We start from the raw sequence: 20,746 nt of genomic DNA, 5'->3' as shown, positions 1-20,746 counted from the left end.
ACCATGCTTCCTGGGGATGATGATAACAGACTTCAAGTGTTCAATAAAATATTAGAACATATAAACATGAACCAAGGCATAAACAATGATAGCTGTGGGGCCAAATATTATGATAAACCTTTTTTTGCATTCAGTCTATCTTGTAGTATCATTTATCCTTGATCATTTTCATATTAAGGTTGATTCCATTCCCTATTGGTCTCAAAAATTATAGCAGTTCAATCTCCTAACACCAAAGACATTTTAAATACATATGAAAACAAATTGAAATTGAAAGGCATTTTCAGTTATAATGCATAAATTAAGATAATCTTGACTATGTTTACACTTTTATTACAAACATTATCTAAATGAACACATAAATACATAATGGATTCCTAAGAAAACATCCATATATCACACTTTCAGGAGTACTGCTCCTTACAGTGATTTTCTAACCTACAGTTCTTAGCAGTGTCTGGTAAATGAACCAGTAATTTGTCCTCATATCTGCAAAATGCTTCGCAGTTTATAAAGCCACATCACAAAGATTTTCTCATTTGATTCTAATAACAATTCTGAGTGAATTATCTATTTTAAAATAAGCAAACTAAGGCTGGGCGATATTTTCTTCAAGAAGTTTCCTACAATTGCCCCCTTGCATCAACTGATTGACCTCCAATTTATATTATGTGTTTTTTTTCCTATAGCTCGCTCTATAAACTTCAGCCATCACCATTCTCTATGTCACCTTCTGTTCACCTGTCCATCTCTTTGACCTATCTTTAAAGTTTTTTATATGCCAGTAGCAAGTTACAGATGTTCAATCAATATTTGTCCAGTGAGGTTTTATAATACAGTTATGCAGACTAAACCACAGGGTGGTTAAAATGAGCTCAATACCATGTAGCTTTTTGTGGCAGAACTAGAATTCTGACTCACTCACACCTTCTGAGACCAAATTCCAGTCACTGTTCCTTCAGTCTATCTCTCTAATATTTGGGGCAGTATTATTGCTTAACAGGGGCTTCCACAGTGGCTCAGCAGGTAAAAAATCTGCCTGCAATGCAGAAGACAGGAAAACATGGGTTCAATACCTAGGTCAGGAAGATACCCTGGAGAAGGTAATGGTAACCCACTCCAGTATTCCTGTCTGGGAAATCCCATGAACAGAGGAGTCTGGTGGACTCTAGTCCACCAAGAGTCAAGAGGTGGCCATGACTTAGCAACTAAACCACCACCACCATTGCTTCATAGAAGTATAACAACAACAGAATGGATTCCTAAGAAAACATCCATTGAAGGAATGCATTCCTTCAATACTAATTTAAAGTATTATGAACAAAAACATAGGCATGAATACAATTTAAGCTCAAAATTCAAAAACATTTTCCATGTGTGAAATAAACTGTCCACTGAGATCAATTAGCACTGTGAGGAGTCTATTATCATACTGACAAAAGAGTATGGGTTTTGTTTATTACACTAGCTTCTGTAGATCATATATTTTTTTCCTAGATAGTGTTCCCTGATATTTTTTGCTTTGTTAATTTTAATATCTAACTAAATCAAATAACTAAAGAAATACATTCTCTGAAAACTCTGTGAAATCACTGGAAAATGAGTTTTAAGTGTATAAATATCTACCAGATCAATAAAACAAACACGTTAGTGAAACTCAATGTCAAAGCAAAGCCTTGAAAATCAGCACAATAACAGAAAAGCTAGCCGTAAAAAGGCTTTGCATAGAATAAATATGTTACCAACAGTCCTAAACAGAGGATTGTAATCAATGGCCTAGTGAGCCGCATCAGAAACTCAGTAAAAAATGATTCAGTTCAGTTCAGTTAAGTTGCTCAGTCGTGTCCGACTCTTTGTGACCCCATGAATTGCAGCACGTCAGGCCTCTCTGTCCATCACCAACTCCCAGAGTTCACTTAAACCCACGTCCATCGAGTCGGTGATGCCATCCAGCCATCTCATCCTCTGTCGTCCCCTTTTACTCCAGCCCCCAATCCCTCCCAGCATCAGTCTTTTTCAATAAGTAAACTCTTAGCATGAGGTGGCCAAAGTATTGGAGTTTCAGCTTTAGCATCATTCCTTCCAAAGAACACCCAGGGCTGATCTCCTTCAGAATAGACAGGTTGGATCTCCTTGCAGTCCAAGGGACACTCAAGAGTCTTCTCCAACTCCACAGTTCAAAAGCATCAATTCTTCAGCACTCAGCTTTCTTCACAGTCCGACTCTCACATCCATACATGACCACTGGAAAAACCATAGCCTTGACTAGATGGACCTTTGATGGCAAGGTAATGTCTCTGCTTTTCAATATACTATCTAGGTTGCTCATAACTTTTCTTCCAAGGAGTGTCTTTTAATTTCACGCCTGCGGTCACTATCTGCAGTGATTTTGGAGCCCCCAAAAATAAAGTGTGACACTGCTTCCACTGTTTCCCCATCTATTTCCCATGAAGTGATGCGACCAGATGCCATGATCTTCGTTTTCTGAATGTTGAGCTTTAAGCCAACTTTTTCCACTCTCCTCTTTTACTTTCGTCAAGAGGCTTTTTAGTTTCTCTTCACTTTCTGCCATAAGGGTGGTGTCATCTGCATATCTGAGGTGATTGAGATTTCTTCCGGCAATCTGGATTCCAGCGTGTGCTTCCTCCAGCCCAGCGTTTCTCATGATGTATTCTGCATATAAGTTCAATAAGCAGAGTGACAATATACAGCCTTGACGTACTCCTTTTCCTATTTGGAACCATTCTGTTGTTCCATATCCAGTTCTTACTGTTGCTTCCTGACCTGCATATAGGTTTCTCAAGAGGCAAGTCAGATGGTCTGGTATTCCCATCTCTCTCAGAATTTTCCACAGTTTATTGTGATCCACACAGTCAAAGGCTTTGGCATAGTCAATAAAGCAGAAATAGATGTTTTTCTGGAACTCTCTTGCTTTTTCCATGATCCAGCGGATGTTGGCAATTTGATCTCTGGTTCCTCTGCCTTTTCTAAACCCTGCTTGAACATCTGGAAGTTCACGGTTCATGTATTGCTGAAGCCTGGCTTGGAGAATTTTGAGCATTACTTTACTAGCATGTGAGATGAGTGCAACTGTGTGGTAGTTTGAGCATTCTTTGGCATTGCCTTTCTTTGGGATTGGAATGAAAACGGACCTTTTCCAGTCCTGTGGCCACTGCTGAGTTTTCCAAATGTGCTGGCATATTGAGTGCAGCACTTTCACAGCATGATCTTTCAGGACTTGAAATAGCTCAACTGGAATTCCATCACCTCCACTAGCTTTGTACGTAGTGATGCTTCCTAAGGCCCACTTGACTTCACATTCCAGGATGTCACGCACTGGCGGCTGTGACAGCACACAAGTGCGGCCGAGTAGAGCTACCATACGTCCGAGGTCAGGGGTAGAAGCCGGGAGGACCCCATACCCAAGGGGCAGCAGCCAAGAGGAGCTACCCCACGTTCGAGGTCAGGGGCAGCAGCCCAGAGTGCCAGGCTGCAATGGCGCCGTAATGGGCAAGAGGAGCTACCCCACGTCCGAGGTCAGGGCGGCAGCCAGGAGCTACCCCAAGCTCGAGGCCAGGGGCAGCGGCCAAGAGGGGCAACCCATGTCCAAGGAGAGGTGACCGCACGGGCACAGGAGGGCCTAGAGGAGCTACTTCACGTTCAAGGTCAGGAGGGGTGGCGGTGAGGAGATACCCCTCGTCCAAGGTAAGGAGCAGCGGCTGCACTTTGCTGGAGCAGCCATGAAGGGATACCCCACGTCCAAGGTAAGAAAAACCCAAGTAAGACAGCAGGTATTGCAAGAGGGCATCAAAGGGCAGACACTCAGACCATACTCACAGAAAAATAGTCAATCTAATCACACTAGGACCTTAGCATTGTCTAACTCAATGAAACCAAGCCATGCCAGTTGGGGCCACCCAAGACGGGCAGGTCATGGTGGAGAGGTCTGACAGAATGTGGTCCACTGGAGAAGGGAATGGCAAACCACTTCAGTATTCTTGCCTTGAGAACCCCATGAACAGTATGAAAAGGCAAAAAGATAGGATATTGAAAGAGGAACTCCCCAGCTCAGTAGGTGCCCAATATGCTACTGGAGATCAGTGGAGAAATAACTCCAGAAAGAATGAAGGGATGGAGCCAAAGCAAAAACAATACCAAGTTGTGGATGTGAATGGTGATAGAAGCAAGGTCCGATGCTGTAAAGAGCAATATTGCATAGGAACCTGGAATGTCAGGTCCATGAATCAAGGCAAATTGGAAGTGGTCAAACAGGAGATGGCAAGAGTGAACGTCGACATTCTAGGAATCAGCGAACTAAAATGGACTGGAATGGGTGAATTTAACTCAGATGACCATTATATCTACTACTGTGGGCAGGAATCCCTCAGAAGAAATGGAGTAGCCATCATGGTCAACAAAAGAGTCCAAAATGCAGTACTTGGATGCAATCTCAAAAACAACAGAATGATCTCTGTTTGTTTCCAAGGCAAACCATTCAATATCACAGTAATCCAAGTCTATGCCCCAACCAGTAACGCTGAAGAAGCTGAAGTTGAAAGGTTCTATGAAGACCTGTAAGGCCTTTTAGAACTAACACCCCAAAAAGATGACCTTTTCATTATAGGGGACTGGAATGCAAAAGTAGGAAATCAAGAAACACCTGGAGTAACAGGGAAATTTGGCCTTGGAATACAGAATGAAGCAGGGCAAAGGCTAATAGAGTTTTGCGAAGAGAACGCACTGGTCATAGCAAACATCCTCTTCCAGCTAAAGTTTAGGTTCATTCAAAGTAAAATTAACTTGCTTACTATCACTATTCCAAAAGTTCAGATATAATTTTTCTCAGTTATTCCATTTATAGTTCCATTTACCAAAGAAAACAAAGCACAAAGCCTCATGTTAGTCTGTATTATAATTTACCTCTGCTGGCAATAAGACGAAAAGCTACTCTGAGATTTATAAATGGGACAGTGCCTTTTTAAACCTGATTATATAATACTGACAAGCATTTTTATTTAAGAATCATGTTTCTTCTTATATTTCAAGTGATATCTTTCCTAATGTGTAACTTTTCTCATTTCTTTTCTCTTCTTTAATCCTACTACTTTTACAATGTTGAGATTGCTAATAACAAGGAAGCACAGATCTAACAGAACCCAAAGCTGTCAATACTTAACAACCCAGGAACACCAAGTACTAAAGGGCAACAGGGGGAAAAAAAAATCATAGCTTTGGTTAGTTATAGAGATTTCTGAGAAACAGCTCGATGAAGCTGTAAACCAAAAGTAAAAAGTTCCACATATTATTATTTTCAGTATTGACGCCTTTCTTTTTGTCACTCATTAAAACTGTAACTTACAGACATAAGACAATCTTTTAAACAATCTTTAATTATATTATAAGATTAAAAACTGTACCTCTTTATTGAATAAAAAATCTATATTCTACCTCTTCTTCTATTCAATAATTAATGTATCAACTGTAGTATAAATTTGGGTGAGTTTCCTTTTTTTAAAAGGCTGCTAATCAACTGATTTGTTCATTGGAAGGACTGATGCTGAGGCTGAAACTCCAATTCTTTGGCCACTTCCTGCGAAGAGTTGACCATTGGAAAAGACCCTGATGCTGGGAAGGATTGGGGGCAGGAGGAGAAGGGGATGACAGAGGATGAGATGGCTGGAAGGCATCACCGACTTGATGGACATGAGTTTGAGTGAACTCAGGGAGCTGGTGATGGACAGAGAGGCCTGGCGTGCTGCAGTTCATGGGGTCACAAAGAGTTGGACATGAACTGAAGTGAACCCATGTTTACTGAACACAATATTATGATTAGTAGCTCAAACTATCACTTAACAAACCTTACCTCAAATTAGCACACTTATTTAAAATTTTTTTATGTAACTGCAGACTAGAAAAGGTACAAGAGTCATGAGTCATACAAAATATTCCCAAGTTACTCTTTCTCCAGATTTTCTAAATGACAACATTTTACTACATTTATTTTTATCATATTTTCCCTCTTTTTGTTGAAAGTTCTATATTTACTGACATCGGTACTTAGAATCTGAGTTTAGAGAGGACTTTTAGTAAGTTTAAGGTTTATAATTTTTGATTTGATATTTACTTTGCTTAAGCAGCCCTTTATACCCCAGATGCACCTGCTTCACTAGTTTTACGTGTGGGGTCTTAAAAAATACATTGTAATTGATTCATAGAACTAAAATTGATCCTTCTTGATATAAAATATATCATTTTCTTCACCATGAGACTGCCCAGCTATGTCAGTAGGCTTATACCATATCTTATTATACATTATATGACTGCTTTATTTCTATAGGGTGTGGCTTAGGAGCTCAGGTCTTGAAGTCAGGTATCTTGGGTTTGATGCTGACCTGAAAGAATCATGGCTGAAGGAAGGTATATTAGTTAAACATCAGGCTGAGTATTTAGCACTGAACTACCAGTCATCCGGGATAAAGAGGTGGCTGTGATTTCCACTCAGTAGTAAGTCTTTTAGTTTGTAAGGGCTGTAAGAAAAATGAAACCTCAGTGTCCCAGCAGAAATGGCTTTGACTGATATCAAAACAAGCTTTTAAAGAAAATAAAGAGCCATTCAACGTGTGTCTATTTCTAAAATCAGCCCTGGATAAAAGGAAGAGCAGAATGATAATTTTTCATGGACAGAAAGGCTATGTTACTTATGCCATGGAATAAAACTTATGCTGGTTTAATACAGGTATTAAACTTGAAGAATTTTAATGGGTCATTCATTTGGCTATAAAAGAGTCTAGAGGAGGAGATGATTCTCAGCTTGTATACCATATATCCCTAGAGGTTCCACTTCCCTGATAGCTCAGTTGGTAAAGAATCCACCTGCAATGCAGGAATTTTTGCATTTATTTGACTTCCTGGGTTGGGAAGATCCACTAGAGAAGGGATAGGCTACCCTCCCCAGTATTCTTGGGCTTCTCTTGTTGCTCAGCTGGTAAAGAACCTGCCTGCATTAAGGGAGTAAGTTCAACCCCTGGGTTGGGAACATCCCCTGGAGAAGGGAAAGGCTACCCACTCCAGTATTCTGGTCTGGAGAACTCCATAGTTGAAAAGCATCTTGGGAGCTGTTAACGGGGGCAGAAGTAGACAAGATCCAAGTCCTTTCCCCTCCACACACGCAAGGACTGAGTCTGAAGAGCTCAAGCTATTGTATGATTTAGTATACTCCATCAATACAAACTGATTATCTACTTGCTCAGCATTTATGGGACCCATGAAAGAAGACTTTCAAAAAAATTATTTGTCAAATAACAATACAAATATAATCCCATTCTTTAAAGAAATATAACATCAATCCCACACACATACATTATATAATTACTATCTAAAAGTATACTTCTCAAGTGTTAAGCACAGGCTGTCAAGGCCAAATGACTCTAATCCAAAGTACGTTATTTAAATTCTTTGATTCTCAGTTTCCTCACCTGCAATAATACCACCTACCCTTGTGGAGCTGTTTTAAGCTTTAGAAATAAAGAGCTGAGCATTAAGCATAGGAAATGGCACACAGTAGGTGCTTAGTAGATGGCAGCTACTATTATTTTTATTCATTGCTGTACCTGGATGTCTGACAAAGCAGATGGTAGATGACTTCAAAATGAGAATTATTAAAAATCTAAATAGCTTATATAGCTCGACCAGTAGTCACAGAGCACTCCACCTCACCTCTCACTACTCAGGTCTCCCACCCATTCCTCCAGGCACTTTAACCCTGCTTCAGTTCCATCAACCCATGTTCTCCCTCACATCAGGTCTTCACAAACACCCTGCTCTCAGAAGACTCTTCCTTTTATTTCCTCCTTGGTCACCTATATTCTTTAAATCTTAGCTTAAACATCACTTCCTCTGGGAAGACTTCCTTGACAAGCTGTTACTATAAATAACAACTTTTATTGCTTCTTCTCTTTCAGATACTGATGTCAAGGAGGCTCAGCTATATATATATATATTGAGGCCTATATTGCCAATGTATTTCTAGCACACATAAAGAACTCCTCTGATTTACTTTGGCAAAGAGGGCAGGTGCTCTGTTTAAGTTGTGTTCCAATTTCTTCAAATTATGTGTAAACAGAAGTGCCAGTTATTATAGTTTTCTACTTTCTACTAATAGGAAAAATGTTATAGGACAAACTGAACTTTTCAAACAAACAAAAAGTACTGATGTTGAAACGGATAGTTTGATAAGCAAATTTGATGATTCATAGGAAACATTACATGTCTCTAAGAACAAAATTATGGAATTGACTAAAATAAGTCAATAAAGCTAAGTGATTATTGAAAAAGAAAATTTTCTGCAGTTCAGCTTTGGGAGGTCCTTTGCAATAGGTATATTAGATGAACAGTGTAAACCGCTTCTAATTAGAAAACTGAATTCCAGGTCAAAGTAGCTATAGAATATTAATATATTATTCTCATTTTAATTTCTTAAAGTCCTATCATACTACACCACCAGATATACTTTTGGTTCAAAATTATATCTTATGAATGGAGTAAAAACTGGACATGTTCTTCAGCTCTACTAAAAAAATTGGCATTTCCCTAATCACTATGGTGACTACACTGGGTGACAGACCATCCAGGGTGAAGGACACCAGTGCTGACCTTGCCTCAGGCCAAGTTGGTATCCACTCTGACCTAGAGCCTGAGTTTCAATAATTCACAATCCAGAGCAATACAAGGAAGAATCAGAGGTTCTTAGTAAAGAAAAGGGAAGCAGCTGGCTTTATGACTAATGTAACTGCAGAAGATTAGTTACTTGACAATGAGGGCAAAAAGAGAGAGTCAAAGACCAACTCTTCTAGAAAAGGAGGTCAAATCCAACCCCCTCCAATTTTTCATTAGACAAGTCTGACAATATTACCAGTACTACTGATAGCGATAAGAATGAAAATAATAATAGCAAAAAGAGAACTTTTATCAAAGGTTTATTATAGATAAGGTACTATTTTAAATTATTTAAAAAATAGGTTATTTAATACTTGAAGTATTTAAGACATAATTATTTTTATACAGTAGGGTATTCAGTCTTAGAAAATAAATTGTTTGTCAAAAGTCATATAACTAAAAAGAGCAAGAATCAGGATTTAAATCCATCCTTTCAACTATGAATCTCACTTTCTTAATCTATACGAAACCTGATTTATTGATGAAATATCTCTCAAAGAAATAAAAGGGGAAAATTAAAATCCATGCAAAAAAGAAATACGTAACAGTCAAGAGAATCTAATGTTAAAGAAAAAATCTAGAAAGACCCTAGAGAAAATTATTGGATTTGGCTCTGTCCAAGTTAACCACGATGGTGTGATCACTCACCTAGAGCCAGACATCCTGGAATGTGATGTCAAGTGAGCCTTAGAAAGCATCACTACGAACAAAGCTAGTGGAGGTGATGGAATTCCAGTTGAGCTATTTCAAATCCTGAAAGATGATGCTGTGAAAGTGCTGCACTCAATATGCCAGCACATTTGGAAAACTCAGCAGTGGCCACAGGACTGGAAAAGGTCCGTTTTCATTCCAATCCCAAAGAAAGGTAATGCCAAAGAATGCTCAAACTACCACACAGTTGCACTCATCTCACACGCTAGTAAGGTAATGCTCAAAATTCTCCAAGCCAGGCTTCAGCAATACGCGAACCGTGAACTTCCAGATGTTCAAGCAGGGTTTAGAAAAGGCAGAGGAACCAGAGATCAAATTGCCAACATCCGCTGGATCATGGAAAAAGCAAGAGAGTTCCAGAAAAACATCTATTTCTGCTTTATTGACTATGCCAAAGCCTTTGACTGTGTGGATCACAATAATCTGTGGAAAATTCTGAAAGAGATGGGAATACCAGACCACCTGACCTGCCTCTATATGCAGGTCAAGAAGCAACAGTTAGAACTGGACATGGAGCCACAGACTGGTTCCAAATAGGAAAAGGAGTATGTCAAGGCTCTATATTGTCTCCCTGCTTATTGAACTTCTATGCAGAGTACATCATGAGAAACGCTGGGCTGGAAGAAACACAAGCTGGAATCAAGACTGCCGGGAGAAATCTCAGTAACCTCAGATATGCAGATGACACCACCCTTATGGCAGAAAGTGAGGAGGAACTAAAAAGCCTCTTGATGAAAGTGAAAGAGGACAGTGAAAAAGTTGGCTTAAAGCTCAACGTTCAGAAAATGAAGATCATGGCATCTGGTCGCATCACTTCATGGGAAATAGATGGGGAAACAGTGGAAGCAGTATCAGACTTTATTTTTTGGGCTCCAAAGTCACTGCAGATGGTGACTGCAGCCATGAAATTAAAAGACACTTACTCTTTGAGAAGAAAAGTTATGACCAACCTAGATAGCATATTCAAAAGCAGAGACATTACTTTGCCAACTAAGGTCCATCTAGTCAAGGCTATGGTTTTTCCTGTGGTCATATATGGATGTGAGAGTTGGACTGTGAAGAAAGCTGAGCGCCGAAGAATTGATGCTATTGAACTGTAGTGTTGGAGAGGACTTTTGAAAGTCCCTTGGACTGCAAGGAGAGCCAACCAGTCCATTCCAATGGAGGTCAGTCCTGGGTATTCTTTGTAAGGAATGATGCTAAAGCTTAAACTCCAGTACTTTGGCCACCTCATTCCAAGAGATGACTCATTGGAAAAGACTCTGATGCTGGATGGGATTGGAGGCAGGAGGAGAAAGGGACGACAGAGGATGAGATGGCTGGATGGCATCACCGAGTCAATGGACGTGAGTTTGAGTGAACTCTGGGAGTTGGTGACGGACAGGGAGGCCTCAGTTTGTGTCCGACTCTTTGCGACCCCATGAATCGCAGCACGCCGAAGCTCAACATTCAGAAAACGAAGATCGTGGCATAATCCCTTCACTTCATGGGGAATAGATGGGGAAACAGTGGAAAGATGCCAGGGAGGCCTGGCGTGCTATGATTCATAGGGTCGCAAAGAGTCGGACACGACTGAGCGACTGAACTGAACTGAACTGATAGTGCACAGTCCAATATTCTTGCCTGGCGAATTCCATGGACAGAGGAGGCTGGCAGACAGCAGTCCTCGGGATCACAAAGAGTAGCACACTATTAGTAACTAACATTTTCACTTTCTAAGCGTACAGTATCCATTGCACGGGTAGCATCCAAATTTCATAGGATTAAAAAGTGGTGAGACAAAAGGAAAATGTAATAGGTAACTGTGATGTCTATGTCCAGGAAATTAGCAATGAGGGAATACCTGAAGAAACATGTCAACTGAAGAGGGAAAATACTCAGGAGGAGATACATGTAAAGATACCATACTCAAGCTCCCACAAGAGGTTCTTACACAACATTGTTCCACAGCCCTCACTCCCAGCCCCCTTACCTCCTTGATTTCAACTGAGCTCTTTAATATTTCTATGAAGAAATGCCCTTTTCCAGTTTGTTTTTCTTGTGAACTCCAACTTTTCCTTCAGCACACAGTTTAAAGGTTACATCCTTGGTGAAGACATCACTGACCCTCATTTCCAAAACAATTTTCATTTTTACTCCTAAGGAACTTTGTATCTAATTCTATAACAAATCCATCTCCATTAAAAGTTGGTTTTGAAGGGTTCCCTGGTGGCTCAGTGGTAAAGAGCCAATGCAGGAGACATGGGTTGGATCCATGGTCTGGGAATATCCCAAGTGGGCTGCCGTCTATGGGGTCACGCAGAGTCGGACACCACTGAAGTGACTTAGCAGCAACAGCAGCAGCAGCAAGGAGCAACTAGGCTCATGGGCCACAACTATTGAACCTGTGCCCTAGAGCTTGTGAGCGGCAACTATATGGCTAGCGTGCAGCAAATGCTGAAGCCCACATGCCCTAGAGCTTGTGCTCTGCACCAAGAGAAGCTACTGCAATGACAAGCCCACGCATTGCAACTAGAGTAGCCCCCGCTTGCTGCAACTAGAGAAAAGTCAACACAGCAACGAAGACACAGCACAGCCACAAATAAATAAATAAAATCACTGGTTTCCTGTATCAGGTACCAAACTGAATTACCTTTGAAACCCTAGCATTTACACAGAGCCTGGCATATTACTCTTAAAATATACTATCTAGAACTGTCAATAATTTTTTTAATAATTTTTAACTCTAGATGAGAAAATATTCTAAAGATCACTTAAAAGAGAATCAAAGACTATAACTACCAACTATTTAAATAGTAGTTCTTATTTTTACAAATATTCAGTACAGTTGGTCAACTAAAGGATCTTCTTATTGGGTTGGCACAGTAAAATTTATTTCAATTATAAATCAGCATGTTCCTTCAAAGCACCTTACTTTTTTATATTGGATACTAAAAATTAGCAGCTCTGATTCTAAAAATAAATATGTTCCTCAAGAACTAAAATAAATGTCTTTAAAAAAATTATTTTTACAAAAGACTTTCAACTGAAATTCATTTAAAAATATAACCCCACCTTTTAGGATGTCTGCCACAGCCTTAATTATGAAAACACTATTCCCTTAGGGGACTAAGCCAACGAGAATCAAGTCCCAAGTAAGGGCAAATGAGAGAAAAATGTCTTTGTTTCTGTTGATTATATCAAATAATGGTCTGAAGTGAAAAGAATTCTATTCATGCCCATTGAAGCTAGGATGAACAAGAAGCAAACCTCTTGACCCAGAACAGAGGAAAGATAGCCAAGGAAGACGGATGCACTACCTCGGGCTTAGTTCTCCAAGCTAACACAGGGTTCCATCCACAATATTACTGATCAAATTTTAATCCAATAGAACATTCTGTTTTGGACTCAATATTTTATAGACAATCATTTTTTCCTCTTAATCACTGTTGACTGCTTCCATCAGAACTTTCTCATGGGTATATTGCTAATTACCATGGCTTCCTTCTGATTGTGATGATTTACTACACACAGGAATACGGAGAAGAGAAGTGAGGACAGAAATAACCCATTAAGCTGTGGCCTAAAGTGGGGAAGTCAGGAGCATTGATACTTAACATTAATCCCTAAAATCCAGCTTCTAAGGGTTGTGGCACCATTTTAAAGATATCTATAAACTGACATGGCTGAGCAACTGAACTGAACCTTCTTGAAGATTGTCCTTTGCCTAACTGACAGTGCTGGCTGGATTTGTTTCCTACACAAAATGTCTTTTTGATCACATGATAATATGCTCACTCTCCAGGATGCACCATAACTTAAGTGGGAATGCTAAATGGGTGATAAATTGATACTAGACAAAAGGAAACAATATAGCCACACAGCTATTACATCCATTCTGTGAAAGAAACAAACAGTATCTGGGCAGAGAAAGGTCAAGATTCACAGTCTCTGACAATAAAAGAATCTGAACAAAGTTGACAGCATCTTTGAATACAAATATATATATATGTCCTTGAACTCAGATAGAAGCCCCTAAACCCCAGGGCTCAACTGTCCCTGGGGTATATTACACTTAGAAGGAGCAGTATTAGGACAACATACTCTCCCACTTTGAGAGAAAAGATGTATGACCTTTTTCAAGAAAAAGGGAAGACAGGCAGAGACAGTAGAGTCAGGAAGAAATCCAGTTGGGGGACCACTTAAAATTCTGGGCAGCCTGAATGGGAGAAAACATTCTTGGAGCCCTGGTTCAAGATTTAGGCTGGTTTAGAAATTATCCTCAGTGTCAGCAGCATTTGTGAAATATCTGGATCCCATGATTAAAACATGAATAAAAGTTCTGAATTTTGACTAGATTCTACCTTGAAAAGAATTTAAATTGGCTGGCTATGATGTAAAATGAAATAGTAGGAATATATTTTCCTTTTCCTCTACCTTGGATTTTTTTTTAAACTTATTTATTTTTAATTGAAAGATAATTGCTTTACAATATTGTGTTGGTTTCTGTCAAACATCAACATGAGTCAGAAATAGGTATACATATGTCCCCTCCTTCTTGAACCTCCCTCCCACCTCCTACTCTATCCCATCTCTCTAGGTGTCAGAGAGCCCCACTTTAAGTTCCCTGAGTCATTTACCCTGGATTTTTAATTCATGTCCAGGGCAAGTAGGGTTAGAAGACCTCTCAAAATTAGGCATAAAATGACCAACTTGAAGACGTATCTACAAGAAAATCTGACAAATCACTCAAGGAAGGGATAGGGGAAGGGAGATTAGCACATTTCTAGCCATATTCAATACAGACCGATTAGTTCAAAAGGGCTTTTTACAAATATGATAAGGATAAATAATATCAAGTTTGTAGTGTCTAATCAAGGTACTGAACTTGAATGTTCTTATGTATTTTATTTAAATGGGCAACAATGTCTGCATTTTTAAGCTGAGACTCTATGGCATTTTATGAATAATGAAATATTGGAAAAAATAGAAAATCTGATAAAGAATTATACAATAATACCTCAAAATATCTTCTTAGAATTCTCCATTCCTAAATCAGATTGTCCAAGGAAAGTGACAAACTGATTCTTAACATCATACAGAATAAATTAAAAATAACTGAACTATTTTTAGAATAAACGTTTTGCTTGGTACTTATTACACAATGAAATAAAAACCCTTAGGGCTTTGGAGAAATAAAACTATATATTAAGATTTTAAAATGTTCTGGTTTCTCAAAATTCCAATACACTTAATATTACATTGTCTCAAAATTTAAAGATTCAGCTATGGGCTTTCTCTTTACACCATATGGCCAAAGCAAGGAAAGCTAGAACACAATGAAAAGTTAAATCAATAGAAGCAACTACCTTTGACATCAATGCTATGATTTCAACATCCATCATGGGTCAGTGACAAGACTTGGAATATTTTAAAGGCATCCTACCACAGTTTGAAAACTTGAGATGACATCAGCATATTAACAATACAAAGATGTTAGAATAATAAGAAATTATAGCACCTATCTTATTAGTTATTGACAATCTATATTCACAGAAACACTGTTAGAACGCACTGGGGATGTTCAAATATGTCACTTTCTAGAGAGGAAAGGAAAAGAGAGGAGAGGAGAGAGGAGGCAGGGGAGAGAAGGTGAAGGGAGGGGAGACAAGAAAGGAAGGAAAAAGGAGGTGAGGAAGGAAAGGAGAAAGAGAGGAAGGGAGGAATGGAGACAGGAAGCGAGGAAGGAAGGAAAGGACAGAGTAGACAAAATCTTTCCCAATAACATAAGCCTGGAAGGACAATATAACAAGCATTCCAGGCATATATCACAATAATCCACTATGTGAAATAAAGTACTTTGTTGACAAAAAGAAAATGAAAGCTCTCAAATTCTTTGATGTAAGGGGACCAGGTTGTCACCTGCCTTGAATGTCCTAGAAGAAAGAACTAACTTGAGGGACTGAAAAATACACCTGTTGGGAATGAGCCATGTGGCATAACCATAAAGTTTTCTATACTGTGTTCCATATGTACATGAGAGTATTTTTTTATAAGGATATGAACAAAGTGTGTGTGTATATGTGTAATTTTCTATTTATCGCTGGTGATACTGATTTTCTACTTCTGTTAGGAACTTAGTTTTGTTTTTTCTTTTTTGGCTTTATATATATTTGAGCCAGACATCCTGGAATGTGAAGTCAAGGGGGCCTTAGAAAGCATCACTACGAACAAAGCTAGTGGAGGTGATGGAATTCCAGTTGAGCTGTTTCAAATCCTGAAAGATGATGCTGTGAAAGTGCTGCACTCAATATGCCAGCACATTTGGAAAACTCAGCAGTGGCCACAGGACTGGAAAAGGTCAGTTTTCATTCCAATCCCAAAGAAAGGTAATGCCAAAGAATGCTCAAACTACAGCACAATTGCACTCATCTTGCATGCTAGTAAAGTAATGCTCAAAATTCTCCAAGCCAGGCTTCAGCAATACATGAACCGTGAACTTCCAGATGTTCAAGCTGGTTTTAGAAAAGGCAGAGGAACCAGAGATCAAATTGCCAACATCTGCTGGATCATGGAAAAAGCAAGAGAGTTTCAGAAAAACATCTACTTCTGCTTTCTTGACTATGCCAAAGCCTTTGACTGTGTGGATCACAATAAACTGCGGAAGATTCTGAGAGAGATGGGAATACCAGACCACCTGACCTGCCTCTTGAGAAATCTGTATGCAGGTCAGGAAGCAACAGTTAGAACTGGATATGGAACAACAGACTGGTTCCAAATAGGAAAAGGAGTATGTCAAGGCTGTATATTGTCACCCTGCTTATTTAACTTACATGCAGAGTACATCATGAGAAACGCTGGGCTGGAAGAAACACAAGCTGGAATCAAGACTGCCGGGAGAAATCTCAATAACCTCAGATATGCAGATGACACCACCCTTATGGCAGAAAGTGAGGAGGAACTAAAAAGCCTCTTGATGAAAGTGAAAGAGGACAGTGAAAAAGTTGGCTTAAAGCTCAACATTCAGAAAACGAAGATCATGGCAGCTGGTCCCATCACTTCATGGGAAATAGATGGGGAAACAGTGGAAACAGTGTCAGACTTAATTTTTTGGGCTCCAAAATCACTGCAGATGGTGACTGCAGCCATGAAATTAAAAGACACTTACTCCTTGGAAGAAAAGTTATGAGCAACCTAGATAGCATTTTCAAAAGCAGAGACACTACTTTGCCAACTAAGGTCCATCTAGTCCAGGCTATGGTTTTTCCTGTGGTCATGTATGGATGTGAGAGTTGGACTGTGAAGAAGGCTGAGCACCGAAGATTTGATGCTTTTGAACTGTGGTATTGGAGAAGACTCTTGAGAGTCTCTTGGACTGCAAGGAGATCCGGCCAGTCCATTCTGAAGGACATCAGCCCTGGGTGTTCTTTGGAAGGAATGATGCTAAAGCTGAAACTCCAGTACTTTGGCCACCTCATGCGAAGAGTTGACACATTGGAAAAGACTTTGATGTTGGGAGGGATTGGGGGCAGGAGGAGAAGGGCATGACAGAGGATGAGATGGCTGGATGGCATCACTGACTCGATGGATGTGAATCTGAGTGAACTCTGGGAGTAGGTGATGGACAGGGAAGCCTGGCGTGCTGCGATTCATGGGGTTGCAAAGAGTCGGACACGACTGAGTGACTGAACTGAACTGAACTGAAAATATAAAGTGATTCTATTTAAGAAGCTATCAGATCTCCTCTATCAACTCTGTGTAATGAGGTGACTGGCCTTCCCTAACTATGGTAAAAGTCTGAATGTTTATTCTTTGGTTTAACCTCTGCAGTGAGGAAACCAAGTACAGGTGAAACCATATTGAAAAGAAGGATTCAGTGAATTAGCGCAAGAAATATCCAACTATCTTTCCTTACTCAGCTCCCCAGGCAACTAAGCATTCACCCACCAGGCAAGAAGTTGAAGTCATTTAAAAATATGACCACCTCAAGAGGAAAAACAGTACTGAACATCAGAAGGTCCCCAGTTAAAAAGCCCAGTCAAGTTACTCTATACTGAAGTCAACAAAGTCACTGATGGATTTAAATCAGGCTTTTATCCCCTCATTTTAAAATATGAATAAACCCTCAAAGATTATCAGGTATTTCAGAAATGTTTCTAATACAAACGATAGGCCAGAAAAAAATTATTGTACATGAAAGAAAGAGACTATATGAGAAGAAAATTTCACAAACTTGAAAAATTAATACCTTGAGAGAGAGGAAAAAAAGATACTATAAACAGGAAATAAAGCATGATGTTATAAAAAGGGCCATATAAGGAATTTTATAAAGCTCTTAAAAATTAAAATGATGGTAACAGAAATGAAAAGTAACAGATGGGATGAAAGATGAAACTAAAAACAGAACCCAAAAGTCCAAAAAGTGAAAAAGGAGAAAAAAGAGGGGAGGTAATCTTAAATGAAAAAAATAAAAAGAAAAAGAATAAAAACTCCCAATACTGGAGAACACGAGTGTCCATGAGATTGAATAGGCTCATCAAGGTTCCAGCACAATGTATGGGAATAGGCCCATATCAAGACATGAAATTTTAAGAAACTGGGATTTAAAACATGAGAGAAAAAAACATATAGATTGCATACAATGGGTCAATAATCAGAAGAGTCTTTCACTTTTCCATAGCAATTCTGAACACTGGGAGACATTGGAAGAATTCCCTCAAGATTCTGAAGAAAAAGATATCCAACCCCCAATTCTGTACCCATCCAACAACCAAACTGTGAAATAAATTCCCTCTCAGACACAAAAGAGTGCAAAATATACCATTTCTTAAGATGTTACTGCAAGCCGTGCTTTAACAAATCAAAAAAGAGTTTAAGACACTGATTTAGGAAACAGGAAAGCCAACATAACAGAGAAAAAGGAAATCCCAGGATGACGGCAAAGGGATCGCCCAAGATGGGGCTGAGCAAACAGCATCCATTCCAGACTAGAGCAGGTCAGAATGCTCTGAGACTTATTCAAAGGGACACATAATCATTAAATGCAAGGAAAGTAAATTGAGTTTTACAAAAAAGAAAAGTAATCACAGCTCACTAGATAGATCTGAATAGTTTTTATATGTCACAAGAATATAAACATTGATTAATGATCTATCAGAATTATAGCAAAACTATTAGGTTGAAACGTATGAAATTGCTGTTTTTTGTAGATCAAAAATTGCACATAGTTCAACCTAGTATATCAGGAGCCTTTGGGACGGAAAAAGTGTGTGTGTGCATGCACACAAGCATATGTTAAAGACTAACTAGAAAGAAGAGTATGATACAAAAATGTTTAAAAAATCAAGAAACAGTAAAATAAACACTGCTTGCCTCTGAGAAGGAATAGAGGGAGGATGAGGACTGCTTTTTTTTAAATAACAAACTTGCTGAACTATTCTGACCTGTAACAAATATCTAATAACACTAAATTTAATTTTTTTGAAAATGTTTCTTGAAAAGGAAGGAAGGAAAAAAGGAAGAAAAGGGAAAGGAGAAAGAGAAAGAAAAGATAGTCCAGGAGTGAAGGCCAGGTGCACTTATCACACACACTTCAAGTTCTCAAGGGAGCACCTTCTGGAGAAAAGAGCAGGCTCTCCACTGCACTGCCATCAGAGATAGGCATGCTCAAGGCCACTCTTCTTCCACACAGGAGACCAACAACAAACCACAGTGAGTGTAACTGCTCAATGTGTGCTTAATATTGGTAGGCTGTTGAATTATCTTCTTAAAATTATATATAACATTGTTTCTACAGTTTTCTACCTGCTCTTTGGATGATATGCCATAAGCTACTCTCTTCTGAATGTTCAGAGTCTTGAAATTGGTGATGACATCAATGATACCATTGTGTTATACAGAACAGGGAGAAGAGTGTGCTGAGATTTAAGTATAAAAGAAATAATTGTGACAGATGTCTTCATTTACACTGAGAGTCCAAGACCCTTCTCCATGATTCTGGCACGCCCCCTGCCCATCCCACTTCTATCTCCTGAGAACAACATAACCTTGAGTCCTTCTGTCTATAATTCAAGAAAAGTTATCCCTCTACCCAAAGACTTATTTATATTGCAATTTCAAAAGCACATTTGCTAAAGATTTTCTTTGATACTGAGAAATTACAGGAAAATTATCTTTCTCACATATTTTCTCACCATTCTTTAGAGGAAATGACAGGCCAATGTATTCACAATCCAAAGGAGAACTATTAACTGGCACAAAATAGCACTATTTTGTCAGTAGCTTTCCAAAACAAGCTCAGTGTCCCAAGTATGAATAAGCCTTGTAGTAAACATGTGATGATGAATTCATTATCAATTTTTTAAGTGGCATGACTCAGATTTTCAGACCTTTAAGATAATTTAATTTTCATTAAACAGTAACAGTCACCATAACTCCCAGGCACCTTCCAAAATATCACAAAGGCAAAATCCCTTCCTGTAGGGTACAAACATCCTCTCCTTTATCAAATACTACCATAAGCCAATTACATAAAAGTACGAGTGCCGACATTTCAATAAGAAAGAAATAGGAAGATGTGATAAAGAATAAGGAGGAGTAAAGAGGAGGAGAAAACCCAGTTAGAGTGGTCAAGTCAGAAACAAATGCTCTCTTTAGGACTTAAGAGGCTCTTTTGGAAGACGGATTATAGTTTGAGTGTTTATCTTTGTATCCCTACAGCCTATCTCAGAAAGAACTTGGCACACCAGAAAATGCTCAAGGAAAATTTGCTGACTTTATCTAAGAACTGAACGAGGTCTGTTTGGGCGCCCATTGTGCCAGAAAGTGTTGTCCGAATCATTTCTTCAACACAGCTATGTTGGAGGGGCAGCACAAGGAGGTGCACAGCATCTTCTCTGGGAACAGCAGCTCCTTACCTGTTGCTGGACTGGTACTTGCTGAACCACCTGTGTAGGCACTGCTGCTTGACTAGCCACAGATGTCTGTAAAGTCACTGTCGAACCTGTGTCCGACCCGGTCTCTGATGTCTGCATGATGGTCTCTGAAATTTATTAAAACAGAAAGAAAGTTTAAAATGCTATTCTTATATGACTAGATGCAGCACATTGTTCTTAACATCCTAAACTGAGACTAACCTTCTACTCCCAGAATATCTCTAACTCCACCCAACATGCTCTCTTGATATTCCATGCATGGTTATAGTCATGTTGACCACTTTTAAAATCAATATAGAAAATTGCTAATCTACATTTTAAAAATCTCCAGGAATACCTTTTATTTTGAGGCTATAAAGGTTGAACTTCAATGAGGTCTCATCTGTTATAAGCTGTTTCAAGCACAC

At 39.1% G+C, this 20,746-nt stretch overlaps 1 protein-coding gene across 1 annotated transcript in view; it reads right to left on the bottom strand.

The window, feature by feature from the left end:
- RFX3 (regulatory factor X3) overlaps nt 1-20,438 on the bottom strand; it is a 188,215-nt gene extending 167,777 nt beyond the window's left edge. Inside the window, exon 1 of the mRNA XM_052645026.1 lies at nt 20,322-20,438. Coding sequence (XP_052500986.1) covers nt 20,322-20,438 — 117 coding nt within the window. The remainder of the gene's footprint in view (nt 1-20,321) is intronic.
- Between the last annotated feature and the right edge of the window lie 308 nt (nt 20,439-20,746).

This window comes from Budorcas taxicolor, chromosome 8, assembly GCF_023091745.1.
Source record: "Budorcas taxicolor isolate Tak-1 chromosome 8, Takin1.1, whole genome shotgun sequence".
In the NCBI taxonomy this organism is placed as follows: domain Eukaryota; kingdom Metazoa; phylum Chordata; class Mammalia; order Artiodactyla; family Bovidae; genus Budorcas; species Budorcas taxicolor.
This window is presented reverse-complemented; position numbering and strand designations above follow the sequence as displayed.